The 14,343-nt window shown below is 58.0% G+C and overlaps 1 protein-coding gene and 1 long non-coding RNA gene across 11 annotated transcripts; both read left to right on the top strand.

Annotated features, from left to right (window-relative positions):
* Nucleotides 1-636: 636 nt before the first annotated feature.
* Nucleotides 637-9,825, top strand: B3GALT4 (beta-1,3-galactosyltransferase 4). 10 transcript variants are annotated; one of them, XM_085532686.1, is made up of 5 exons: nucleotides 637-1,567; nucleotides 5,011-5,047; nucleotides 7,467-7,520; nucleotides 7,611-7,633; nucleotides 7,757-9,825. In XM_085532686.1, exons 1-5 carry the CDS (start codon nucleotides 639-641, stop codon nucleotides 9,693-9,695), a joined length of 2,982 nt encoding a protein of 993 aa, XP_085388812.1. In that variant the 5' UTR covers nucleotides 637-638; the 3' UTR covers nucleotides 9,696-9,825. The 10 variants fall into 10 exon arrangements, with proteins under 10 accessions (XP_085388812.1, XP_085388811.1, XP_085388808.1 ...); XM_085532685.1 differs by having other exon boundaries at nucleotides 7,611-9,825; XM_085532691.1 differs by lacking the exons at nucleotides 637-1,567; nucleotides 5,011-5,047 and adding an exon at nucleotides 6,995-7,049.
* Nucleotides 9,826-10,025: 200 nt separating this feature from the next.
* Nucleotides 10,026-10,626, top strand: LOC146752227 (uncharacterized). Its single transcript, XR_014940854.1, has 2 exons — nucleotides 10,026-10,140; nucleotides 10,502-10,626. It is a non-coding gene; the product is annotated as an uncharacterized LOC146752227 (long non-coding RNA).
* Nucleotides 10,627-14,343: the final 3,717 nt, after the last annotated feature.

The following is a 14,343-nucleotide window of genomic DNA, read 5'->3' as shown; positions in this document are numbered from 1 at the left end:
GGGTTGTAATGAATGCAGGAGCTGCAACGGATGCAGGGGGTGCAATGGATGCAAAGGCTGCAGGGGTTGCAAGGTCTGCAATGCATGCAGGGGCTGCAATGGGTGCAGGCCTTGCAATGGATGCAAGGGATGCAATACACGCAGGAGGTCCAGGGGCTGCAATGGATGCAGGGGCTGCAATGGATGCAGGAGCTGCAATGGATGCAGGACCTCCAGGGGCTGCAATGGATGCAATGGATGCAGGAGGTGCAGGGGATGCAAAGGCTGCAGGAGGTGCAATGCATGCAGGGGCTGCAAGGGATGCAATAGATGCAGGACTTACAAGGGATGCAGGGGATGCAATGAATGCAGGCCTTGCAATAGATGCAGGAGTTGCAATGGATGCAGGAGGTCCGGGGGCTGCAATGGATGCAGGAGCTGCAATAGATGCAGGAGCTGCAATGGATGCAAAGGCTGCAGGAGGTGCAGGCATTGCAATGGATGCAAAGGATGCAATGGATGCAGGCGTTGCAATGGATGCAGGCCTTGCAATGCATGCAGGAGCTGCAGGGTCTGCAAGGGATGCAATGGATGCAGGGGATGCAATGGATGCAGGGGCTGCAATAGAGGCAGGAGCTGCAATACATGCAAGGTATGCAATGGATGCAATGGATGCAGGCCTTGCAATAGATGCAGGCCTTGCAATAGATGCAAAGGCTGCAGGGGCTGCAATGGATGCAGGACCTCCAGGGGCTGCAAAGGATGCAGGGGGTGCAATGGATGCAGGCGTTGCAATGCATGCAGGGGCTGCAATACATGCAGGACCTCCAGGGGCTGCAAAGGATGCAGGGGATGCAATAGATGCAGGCCTTGCAATGGATGCAAAGGCTGCAGGGGCTGCAAAGGATGCAGGGGGTGCAATGGATGCAAAGGATGCTATAGATGCAGGCGTTGCAATAGATGCAGGGGATGCAATGGATGCAGGAGCTGCAATACATGCAGGGGCTGCAATGGATGCAGGGGCTGCAATAGATGCAAAGGCTTCAATGGATGCAGGGGCTGCAATGGATGCAGGGGATGCAATGGATGCAAAGGATGCAATGCATGCAGGGGCTGCAAAGGATGCAGGGGATGCAATAGATGCAGGACTTGCAATGGATGCAGGGGCTGCAATACATGCAGGAGCTCCAGGGGATGCAATAGATGCAGGGGCTGCAAAGGATGCAGGGGCTGCAATGGATGCAGGTGTTGCAATAGATGCAAAGGCTGCAGGCGTTGCAATAGATGCAGGCCTTGCAATGGATGCAAAGGCTGCAGGGGCTGCAATGGATGCAGGAGCTCCAGGGGCTGCAAAGGATGCAGGGGGTGCAATGGATGCAATAGATGCAGGGGCTGCAATGGATGATGCCGGGGCTGCAATGGACGATGCAGGGGCTGCATTGGAGCTGCAGGGCGTCCGTGTGCTGCTGTCCCCCCCCCCCTGCTCGTTGCCCCCCCCCCAGTTGCTGGTGCTGGTTCCCAGCAGCCCCAACAATGCAGAGCAGCGACGAGCCGTGCGCAGCACCTGGGGGGCACAGAGACCACCCCATAGCAGGACCGTGTTCGGATTTGGGGTGCCCATGGGGGTAAGGGGGCGTTATATGGGGGTCCTATGGGGATATGGGGGTCCTATGGGGTATATGGGGGCTCTATGGGGGAGCATGGGGTCCTATGGGGGAATATAGGGGTCCTATGGGGGAATATAGGGGTCCTATGGGGATATGGGGGGGGATATAGGGGATATGGGGGGGATATGGGGTCCCCATTGGGGTAAGGGGGGGTTATATGGGGGTATGGGGGGGATATGGGGGTCCTATGGGGTCCCAATGGGGATATAGGGGGGGATATGGGGGTCCTATGGGGATATGGGGGGGATATGGGGGTCCTATGGGGATATGGGGGGCATATAGGGGGGATATGGGGGTCCTATGGGGGTATGGGGGGGATATGGGGGTCCTATGGGGATATGGGGGGCACAGAGACCCCCCCATAGCAGGACCGTGTTCGGATTTGGGGTGCCCATGGGGGTAAGGGGGGAGATATAGGGTATATGGGGGGATATAGGGGTCCTATGGGGTCCCAATGGGGATATAGGGGGGGATATGGGGGTCCTATGGGGTCCCCATTGGGGTAAGGGGGGATATGGGGGTCCTGTGGGGATCCTATGGGGTCCCCATTGGGGTAAGGGGGGGTTATATGGGGGTATGGGGGGGATATGGGGGTCCTATGGGGGTATGGGGGGGATATAGGGGGGATATGGGGGTCCTATGGGGGTATGGGGGGCACAGAGACCCCCCCATAGCAGGACTGTGTTCGGATTTGGGGTACCCATGGGGGTAAGGGGGGATATGGGGGTCCTATGGGGTTATGGGGGGGATATGGGGGTATATAGGGGGGATATGGGGGTCCTAGGGGGTCCCAATGGGGATGTAGGGGGGGATATGGGGGTCCTATGGGGGGGGATATGGGGGGGATATGGGGGTATGGGGGGAGATATAGGGCATATGGGGGGGGATATGGGGATGTGGGGGGGGATATGGGGGGGATATATGGGGATATGGGGGGGGATATGGGGGTCCTATGGGGATATGGGGGGCACAGAGACCCCCCCATAGCAGGACCGTGTTCGGATTTGGGGTACCCATGGGGGTAAGGGGGGATATGGGGGTCCTATGGGGGTATGGGGTCTCTATGGGCTCCCAATGGGGATATAGGGGGGGATATGGGGGTCCTATGGGGATATGGGGGTCCTATGGGGGTCCTATGGGGGTATGGGGGGGATATGGGGTCCCAATGGGGATATGGGGGGATATGGGGGGCATATAGGGGGGATATGGGGGTTCTATGGGGACTCTGTGGGGATATAGGGGGGGATATGGGGGTCCTATGGGGTTATGGGGGGGGTATGGGGGGATATAGGGGGGATATGGGGGTTCTATGGGGACTCTATGGGGATATAGGGGGGGATATGGGGGTCCTATGGGGGTATGGGGGGTTCTATGGGGGTATGGGGGGGATATGGGGGTCCTATGGGGTATGGGGGTCCTATGGGGATATGGGGGGGACATGGGGGGCACAGAGACCCCCCCATAGCAGGACCGTGTTCGGATTTGGGGTACCCATGTGGGTAAGGGGGGATATGGGGTCCCCAGTGGGGTAAGGGGGGGTTATATAGAGGTTCTATGGGGATATGGGGAGGATATAGGGGGTATATGAGGGTCCTATGGGGAGGATATAGGGGGGATATGGGGGTCCTATGGGGATATGGGGGTCCTATGGGGATATGGGGGGGATATAGGGGGGATATGGGGGTTCTATGGGGACTCTATGAGGATATAGGGGGGGATATGGGGGTCCTATGGGGATATGGGGGGGATATGGGGGTATGGGGGGAGATATAGGGCATATGGGGGGGATATGGGGGCATATAGGGGGGATATGGGGGTCCTATGGGGTCCCAATGGGGATGTAGGGGGGGATATGGGGGTCCTATGGGGGGGGATATGGGGGGGATATGGGGGTATGGGGGGCGATATAGGGCATATGGGGGGGATATGGGGGTCCTAGGGGGTCCCAATGGGGATATAGGGGGGGATATGGGGGTCCTATGGGGGTATGGGGGGGATATAGGGGGGATATGGGGGTCCTATGGGGTCCCAATGGGGATATAGGGGGGGATATGGGGGTCCTATGGGGTCCCAATGGGGATGTAGGGGGGGATATGGGGGTCCTATGGGGTCCCAATGGGGATATGGGGGGATATGGGGGTCCTATGGGGTCCCCATTGGGGTAAGGGGGGATATGGGGGTCCTATGGGGATATGGGGGGATATGGGGGGCATATAGGGGGGATGTGGGGGTTCTATGGGGACTCTATGGGGATATAGGGGGGGATATGGGGGTCCTATGGGGTATATGGGGGTGGATATGGGGGGATATAGGGGGGATATGGGGGTTCTATGGGGACTCTATGGGGATATAGGGGGGGATATGGGGGTCCTATGGGGATATGGGGGGCATATAGGGGGGATATGGGGGTTCTATGGGGACTCTATGGGGATATAGGGGGGGATATGGGGGTCCTATGGGGTCCCAATGGGGATATAGGGGGGGATATGGGGGTCCTATGGGGTCCCCATTGGGGTAAGGGGGGATATGGGGGTCCTGTGGGGATCCTATGGGGTTCCCATTGGGGTAAGGGGGGGTTATATGGGGGTATGGGGGGGATATAGGGGGTCCTATGGGGATATGGGGGGCACAGAGACCCCCCCATAGCAGGACTGTGTTCGGATTTGGGGTACCCATGGGGGTAAGGGGGGATATGGGGGGGATATGGGGGGGGATATGGGGGTATGGGGTCTCTATGGGCTCCCAATGGGGATATAGGGGGGGATATGGAGGTCCTATGGGGGTATGGGGGGATATGGGGGTCGTATGGGGTTATGGGGGGGATATAGGGGGGATATGGGGGTCCTATGGGGATATGGGGGGGATATGGGGGGCACAGAGACCCCCCCATAGCAGGACCGTGTTCGGATTTGGGGTGCCCATGGGGGTAAGGGGGGAGATATAGGGTATATGGGGGGGGATATGGGGATATGGGGGGATATATGGGGGTCCTATGGGGGTATGGGGGGCACAGAGACCCCCCCATAGCAGGACCGTGTTCGGATTTGGGGTACCCATGGGGGTAAGGGGGTCCTATGGGGTTATGGGGGTCCTATGGGGGTCCTATGGGGTATATGAGGGGGATATGGGCATATAGGGGGGATATGGGGGTCCTATGGGGTATATGGGGGTGGATATGGGGGGATATAGGGGGGATATGGGGGTTCTATGGGGACTCTATGGGGATATAGGGGGGGATATGGGGGTCCTATGGGGTATATGAGGGGGATATGGGGGTATAGGGGGGATATAGGGGAGATATGGGGGGTCCTATGGGGTATATGGGAACCCTATGGGGATATGGGGGGCACAGAGACCACCCATACAGCAGGACTGTGTTCGGATTTGGGGTACCCATAGGGGTAAGGGGGGATATGGGGGTCCTATGGGGATATGGGGGGATATAGGGGGGTATATGGGGGGATATGGGGGTATGGGGGGGATATAGGGGGGATATGGGGGTCCTATGGGGTCCCAATGGGGATATAGGGGGGGATATGGGGGTCCTATGGGGTCCCAATGGGGATGTAGGGGGGGATATGGGGGTCCTATGGGGTCCCAATGGGGATATGGGGGGATATGGGGGTCCTATGGGGTCCCAATGGGGATATAGGGGGGGATATGGGGGTCCTATGGGGTTCCCATTGGGGTAAGGGGGGGTTATATGGGGGTATGGGGGGGATATAGGGGGTCCTATGGGGGTATGGGGGGGATATAGGGGGGATATGGGGGTCCTATGGGGATATGGGGGGCACAGAGACCCCCCCATAGCAGGACTGTGTTCGGATTTGGGGTACCCATGGGGGTAAGGGGGGATATGGGGTCCCCAGTGGGGTAAGGGGGGGTTATATAGGGGTCCTATGGGGGTATGGGGGGGATATAGGGGGGGATATGGAGGTATGGGGGGGATATGGGGGGGATATAGGGGGGGATATGGGGATATAGGGTGGGAAATGGGGGTCCTATGGGGATATGGGGGGATATGGGGGCATATAGGGGGGATATGGGGGTCCTAGGGGGTCCCAATGGGGATATAGGGGGGATATAGGGGGTCCTATGGGGATATGGGGGGCACAGAGACCCCCCCATAGCAGGACCGTGTTCGGATTTGGGGTACCCATGGGGGTAAGGGGGGATATGGGGGTCCTATGGGGATATGGGGGTCCTATGGAGTTATGGGGGTCCTATGGGGTATATGGGGGCTCTATGGGGGAGCATGGGGTCCTATGGGGGTCCTATGGGGGAATATAGGGGTCCTATGGGGATATGGGGGGGGATATAGGGGATATGGGGGGGATATGGGGTCCCCATTGGGGTAAGGGGGGGTTATATGGGGGTATGGGGGGGATACGGGGGGGATATGGGGGTCCTATGGGGATATAGGGGGCATATGGGGGGGAATATGGGGGGATGGGGGGGGATATGGGGGTCCTATGGGGATATGGGGGGCACAGAGACCCCCCCATAGCAGGACCGTGTTCGGATTTGGGGTACCCATGGGGGTAAGGGGGGAGATATAGGGTATATGGGGGGGGATATGGGGTATATGGGGGCATATAGGGCGGATATGGGGGGATATGGGGGTCCTATGGGGTATATGGGGGGGACATGGGGGGGATATGGGGGTATGGGGGGAGATGTAGGGCATATGGGAGGAGATATGGGGGGGATATGGGGGTATGGGGGGAGATATAGGGCATATGGGGGGGGATATGGGGGGGATATGGGGGTATGGGGGGAGATATAGGGCATATGGGGGGGGATATGGGGATGTGGGGGGGGATATAGGGGGGATATGGGGGTCCTATGGGGATATGGGGGGCACAGAGACCCCCATACAGCAGGACGGTGTTTGGATTTGGGGTCCCCGTTGGCGTAAGGGGGGAGATATAGGGTATATGGGGGGGGATATGGGGGGGATATGGGGGTATGAGGGTCCCCATTGGGGTAAGGGGGGGATATGGGGGGATATATGGGGATATGGGGGGGGATATGGGGTCCCATATGGGTAAGGGGAGATATGGGGGGAGATATAGGGCATATGGGGGGATATGAGGGGGATATAGGGGGGATATGGGGATATGGGGGGGATATAGGGGGTATATGGGGGTCCTGTGGGGGTCCTATGGGGATATGGGGGGGATATGAGGGTCCCCAGTGGGGTAATGGGGGATATAGAGGGGTCCTATGGGGATATAGGGTGGATATGGAGGGGATATGGGGTCCCCATTGGGGTAAGGGGGGATATGGGGGGATATGGGCATATGGGGTTCCTATGGGGTATATGGGGGTCCTATGGGGATATGGGGGGCACAGAGACCACCCCATAGCAGGACTGTGTTCGGATTTGGGGTACCCATGGGGGTAAGGGGGGGTATGGGGGTCCTATGGGGATATGGGGGTCCTATGGGGTCCCCATTGGGGTAAGGGGGGATATGGGGGTCCTATGGGGATATGGGGGGGATATAGGGGGGATATGGGGGTCCTATGGGGATATGGGGGGCATATAGGGGGGATATGGGGGTCCTATGGGGATATGGGGGTCCTATGGGGCCCACATGGGGGTAAGGGGGGGTTATATGGGGGTATGGGGGGGATATAGGGGGGATATGGGGATATGGGGGGAGATATGGGGGTCCTATGGGGTCCCCATTGGGGTAAGGGGGGATATGGGGGGGATATGGGGGTCCTATGGGGATATAGGGGGGATATGGGGGCCCTATGGGGGTATGGGGGCCCCTATGGGGATGTGCTGACCCCACAAATCCATCTGCCCCCCAGGAGGACCAGGACCTGCGCTATGGGGCAGAGCCACAGGACCCCATACAGGACCAGGCCCATCGCTATGGGGCAGCGGATCAGGACCCCATTAAGGACCAGACTCAGCGCTATGGGGCAGGACCCCAGGACCCCATTAAGGACCAGGCCCAGCGCTATGGGGCAGGACCACAGGACCCCATTAAGGACCAGGCCCAGCGCTATGGGGCAGCAGTTCAGGACCCCATTAAGGACCAGGCCCAGCGCTATGGGGCAGCACATCAGGACCATGCCCAGCCCTATGGGGCAGGACCCCAGGACCCCATATCTGACTATAGGGCAGCAGCTCAGGACCCCATTAAGGACCAGGCCCAGCGCTATAGGGCAGCACATCAGGACCAGACCCAGCGCTATGGGGCAGCACATCAGGACCAGACCCAGCGCTATGGGGCAGGACCACAAGACCCCATTAAGGACCAGGCCCGTCGCTATGGGGCAGTGGATCAGGACCAGGCCCAGCGCTATGGGGCAGCAGCTCAGGACCCCATATCTGACTATGGGGCAGGACCACAGGACCCCATAGCAGCCCATACCCATCGCTATGGGGCAGGACCACAGAACCCCATATCTGATCGCTATGGGGCAGGACCCCATGACCCCATATCCACCCACACCCGCCGCTATGGGGCAGGACCACAGGACCCCATTAAGGACCAGACTCAGCGCTATGGGGCAGGAGATCGGGACCAGACCCAGCGCTATGGGGCAGCAGACTATGACCCCATATCCACCCACACCCATCGCTATGGGGCAGGACCACAGGACCCCATATCTGATCGCTATGGGACAGGACCACAGGACCCCATATCATCCCACGGCCGCCGCTATGGGGCAGCAGACCATGACCCCATATCCACCCACGGCCGCCGCTATGGGGCAGGACCACAGAACCCCATATCTGATCGCTATGGGGCAGCAGACCATGACCCCATATCCACCCACGCCCGCCACTATGGGGCCGGACCCCAGGACCCCATATCTGACTATAGGGCAGCAGCTCAGGACCCCATTAAGGACCAGGCCCAGAGCTATGGGGCAGCGTATCAGAACCCCATTAAGGACCAGGCCCAGCGCTATGGGGCAGCACATCAGGACCAGACCCAGCGCTATGGGGCAGCACATCAGGACCAGACCCAGCGCTATGGGGCAGGACCACAAGACCCCATTAAGGACCAGGCCCGTCGCTATGGGGCAGTGGATCAGGACCAGGCCCAGCGCTATGGGGCAGCAGACCATGACCCCATATCCACCCACGGCCGCCGCTATGGGGCAGCAGATCGGGACCAGGCCCATCGCTATGGGGCAGCAGACCACGACCCCATATCCACCCACGGCTGCCGCTATGGGGCAGCACATCAGGACCAGGCCCAGCGCTATGGGGCAGCAGCTCAGGACCCCATAGCTGACTATGGGGCAGGACCACAGGACCCCATAGCGTCCCACACCCGCCGCTATGGGGCAGGACCCCATGACCCCATATCATCCCACGGCCGCCGCTATGGGGCAGCCCTCCGTTCCGAATGGCGTGAATACGGCGACGTCCTCCAAGGTTCCTTTTGGGACACGTACTCGAACCTGACCCAAAAGACCCTTTTCCTTTTGGGGTGGGCGGTTCGGTTCTGCCCCACGGCTCAATTCATCCTTAAAGCCGACGACGACACCTTCATCCACACCCCGGCCCTATTGACCCACCTCAGTACGGCCCCACAACCATTATATTATATGGGGAGGGTCCATAGGGGGGTCAAACCCAACCGGGACCCACGGAGCCGTCACTACGTCCCTATAGGGCTGTACCCGGCCCCATTGTATCCACCCTATTGTAGTGGTAGCGCCTATGTGTTATCAATGGGGGCTGTGAGGTTGGTGTTGGACGCTGCCCCACAGATCCCAAGAGTGAGCCCGGAGGATGTTTATGTGGGGCTGTGTGCCTATAGGGCAGGGCTGGTTCCGACCCATATGGAAAGGATGGGGGGGGGAGCCAGGTTCCCCGAGGATCGATGTTGTTATGGGGCTGTGCTGCTCAGCGCCCATCGTGTGGGGCCGGATGGGATGAGGAGGGTGTGGGGTTATGTGGGGGATATGGGGGGAGATGTGGGGAGATATGGGGAGGGGGCGTGTGGGGTGCTGCAGGGGATGGCTGGGATGCTGAGGTGTAGGGCTATGGCCTTGTTCTATGGGGGGTGGGGGTGACTTGGGGGGCAGGGGGGGTCTCGGCGCTATGGGGCTCAATAAAGAGCTATGGGGCTCAGATCTATGGGGCTCAATGCAGTGCTATGGGGCTCAGATCTATAGGGCTCAATACATTTCTATGGGGCTCAGATCTATAGGGCTCAATACAGTGCTATGGGGCTCAATGCAGTGCTATGGGGCTCAATGCAGTGCTATGGGGCTCAGTGTGGGGCCGGACGGGATGAGGAGGGTGTGGGGTTATGTGGGGGATATGGGGGGAGATGTGGGGAGATATGGGGAGGGGGCGTGTGGGGTGCTGCAGGGGATGGCTGGGATGCTGAGGTGTAGGGCTATGGCCTTGTTCTATGGGGGGTGGGGGTGACTTGGGGGGCAGGGGGGTGTGGGGCTCAATACATTGCTATGGGGCTCAGATCTATGGGGCTCAATGCAGTGCTATGGGGCTGAGGTGTAGGGCTATGGCCTTGTTCTATGGGGGGTGGGGGTGACTTGGGGGGCAGGGGGGTGTGGGGCTGAGGTGTAGGGCTATGGGGCTCAATAAAGATCTATGGGTCTCAATGCAGTGCTATGGGGCTCAATGCGGGGCTATGGGGCTCAATGCGGGGCTATGGGGCTCAATACAGTGCTATGGGGCTCAGATCTATGGGGCTCAATGCAGTGCTATGGGGCTCAATGCAATGCTATGGGGCTGAGGTGTAGGGCTATGGCCTTGTTCTATGGGGGGCGGGGGTGACTTGGGGGGCAGGGGGGGTGTGGGGCTGAGGTGTAGGGCTATGGGGCTCAATAAAGATCTATGGGGCTCAATAAAGATCTGTGGGGCTCAATGCAGTGCTATGGGGCTCAGATCTATGGGGCTCAATGCAGTACTATGGGGCTCAGATCTATGGGGCTCAATGCAGTGCTATGGGGCTCAATAAAGATCTATGGGGCTCAATGTGGGGCCGGACGGGATGAGGAGGGTGTGGGGTTACGTGGGGGATATGGGGGGAGATGTGGGGAGATATGGGGAGGGGGCGTGTGGGGTGCTGCAGGGGATGGCTGGGATGCTGAGGTGTAGGGCTATGGCCTTGTTCTATGGGGGGTGGGGCTGACTTGGGGGGCGGGGGGGTCTTGGTGCTGTGGGGCTCAATAAAGAGCTATGGGGCTCAGATCTATGGGGCTCAATGTAGTGCTATGGGGCTCAATAAAGAGCTATGGGGCTCAGATCTATGGGGCTCAATGTAGTGCTATGGGGCACAATGCAGTGCTATGGGGCTCAGATCTATAGGGCTCAATGCAGTGCTATGGGGCTCAATGCAGTGCTATGGGGCTCAGATCTATAGGGCTCAATACAGTGCTATGGGGCTCAGATCTATGGGGCTCAATGCAGTGCTATGGGGCTCAGATCTATGGGGCTCAATACAGTGCTATGGGGCTCAATGCATTGCTATGGGGCTCAGATCTATGGGGCTCAATACATTGCCATGGGGCTCAGATCTATGGGGCTCAATGCAGTGCTATGGGGCTCAATGCAGTGCTATGGGGCTCAGATCTATGGGGCTCAATGCAGTGCTATGGGGCTCAGATCTATGGGGCTCAATGCATTGCTATGGGGTTCAGATCTATGGGGCTCAATGCAGTGCTATGGGGCTGAGGTGTAGGGCTATGGCTTTGTTCTATGGGGGGTGGGGGTGACTTGGGGAGCAGGGGGGGGTCTCGGAGCTGTGGGGCTCAATAAAGAGCTGTGGGGCTCAGAGCTATGGGGTGGGGACATCAATGGGATGAGGACATCAATGGGGACATGAATGGGGTAAGGGACATGAATGGAGACATCAATGGGGACAGCAATGGGGGGACTACAATGGGGTAGGGACATGAATGGTGGGACATCAATGGGGCAGCAATGGGGTGGGGACATCAATGGGGTGAGGGGCATCAATGGGGTCATGAATGGGGGGACATCAATGGGGTGAGGGACATGAATGGGGATAGCAATGGGGACATCAATGGGGAGACATCAATGGGGTTATGAATGGGGGGGTATCAATGGGGTGGGGAAATCAATGGGGGGATATCAATGGGGGCAATGTCAATGGGGGGACATGAATGGGGACATGAATGGGGTGAGACATGAATGGGGACATGAATGGGGACATGAATGGGGACATGAATGGGGAGGACATGAATGGGGAGGACATGAATGGGGACATGAATGGGGACATGAATGGGGACATGAATGGGGACATGAATGGGGTGAGACATGAATGGGGACATGAATGGGGACATGAATGGGGACATGAATGGGGTGAGACATGAATGGGGACATGAATGGGGACATGAATGGGGAGGACATGAATGGGGACATGAATGGGGACATGAATGGGGACATGAATGGGGACATGAATGGGGACATGAATGGGGTGAGACATGAATGGGGACATGAATGGGGACATGAATGGGGAGGACATGAATGGGGACATGAATGGGGACATGAATGGGGACATGAATGGGGTGAGGGATATGAATGGGGGGGACATCAATGGGGGGAGTCCCAGCAGAGCACAGAACCGCGGTGGCACAATGGCTTTAATAGGAACCAAAGGACCCCAAAGACCCCATAGGGGTGTCCCCAAGACCCCATAGAGATACCCCATAAGACCCCATAGGGATACCCCATAAGACCCCATAGGGATACCCCATAGGACCCCATAGGGATGTCCCCATAGGACCCCATAGGGATACCCCATAGGACCCCAAGACCCCATAAGACCCCATAGGGATACCCCATAGGACACCATAGGGATACCCCATAAGACCCCATAGGGATACCCCATAAGACCCCATGGGGATACCCCATAGGACCCCAAGACCCCATAGGACACCATAGGGATACCCCATAGGGATACCCCATAGGACCCCATAGGGATACCCCATAGGACCCCATAGGGATACCCCATAGGACCCCAAGACCCCATAGGACACCATAGGGATACCCCATAGGACCCCAAGACCCCATAAGACCCCATAGGGATACCCTATAGGACCCCAAGACCCCATAGGACCCCATAGGGATGTCCCCGAGACCCCATAAGACCCCATAGGGATACCCCATAGGACCCCATAGGGATACCCCATAGGACCCCATAGGACCCCATAGGGATACCCCATAGGACCCCATAGGACCCCATAGGGATACCCCATAGGACCCCATAGGGATGTCCCCGAGACCCCATAGGACCCCATAGGACCCCATAGGACCCCATAGTGCTGCCCCCTATGTCCCCCCCCCAGCCCTATTTCTTGAAGCGTTCCAGTGCAGCCCGTGACCCCATTGTCCCCTTTGTCCCCATTGTCCCCTTTGATCCCATTGTCCCCTTTGATCCCATTGTCCCCTTTGTCCCCATTGTCCCCTTTGATCCCATTGTCCCCTTTGATCCCATTGTCCCCTTTGTCCCCATTGTCCCCTTTGATCCCATTGTCCCCTTTGATCCCATTGTCCCCATTGTCCCCTTTGTCCCCATTGTCCCCTTTGTCCCCATTGTCCCCTTTGATCCCATTGTCCCCTTTGTCTTGAGCTGCTCCCTCTCCTCCATGCTGCGTTTGATGGCGGCCTATGGGGTAAAAAGGAACATTAGGGGACCCTATAGAGACACACAGACCCTATAGAGACACAGAGACCCTATAGGGACCCCTATAGGGACATACAGACCCTATAGAGACACACAGACCCTATAGAGACCCCTATAGGGATACAGAGACCCTATAGGGACATACAGACCCTATAGAGACCCCTATAGGGACACACAGACCCTATAGAGACCCCTATAGGGACACACAGACCCTATAGGGACACACAGACCCTATAGAGACCCCTATAGGGACACACAGACCCCTATAGGGACACACAGACCCTATAGGGACCCCTATAGGGACACACAGACCTATAGGGACACACAGACCCTATAGAGACCCCTATAGGGACACACAGACCCTATAGGGACACACAGACCCTATAGAGACCCCTATAGGGACACACAGACCCTATAAGGACACACAGACCCTATAGGGACACAGAGACCCCTATGGGGACACACAGACCCTATAGAGACCCCTATAGGGATACACAGACCCTATAGGGACACACAGACCCTATAGAGACCCCTATAGGAACACACAGACCCTATAGGGACACACAGACCCTATAGAGACCCTATAGGGACACAGTGACCCTATAGGGACACACAGACCCTATAGGGACACAGAGACCCCTATAGGGACACACAGAGACCCTATAGAGACCCCTATAGGGACACACAGACCCTATAGGGACACACAGACCCTATAGAGACCCTATAGGAACACGCAGACCCTATGGGGACACACAGACCCTATAGGGACACACAGACCCTATAGAGACCCCTATAGGGACACACAGACCCTATAAGGACACACAGACCCTATAGGGACACAGAGACCCCTATGGGGACACACAGACCCTATAGAGACCCCAATAGGGACACAGTGACCCTATGGGGACACACAGACCCTATAGAGACCCCTATAGGGATACACAGACCCTATAGGGACACACAGACCCTATAGAGACCCCTATAGGGACACACAGACCCTATAGGGACACACAGACCCTATAGAGACCCCTATAGGGACACAC

This window comes from Coturnix japonica, unplaced genomic scaffold (assembly GCF_054131305.1).
Source record: "Coturnix japonica strain WE unplaced genomic scaffold, WE-NBRP24 Scf050, whole genome shotgun sequence".
NCBI lineage: Eukaryota > Metazoa > Chordata > Aves > Galliformes > Phasianidae > Coturnix > Coturnix japonica.
This window is presented reverse-complemented; position numbering and strand designations above follow the sequence as displayed.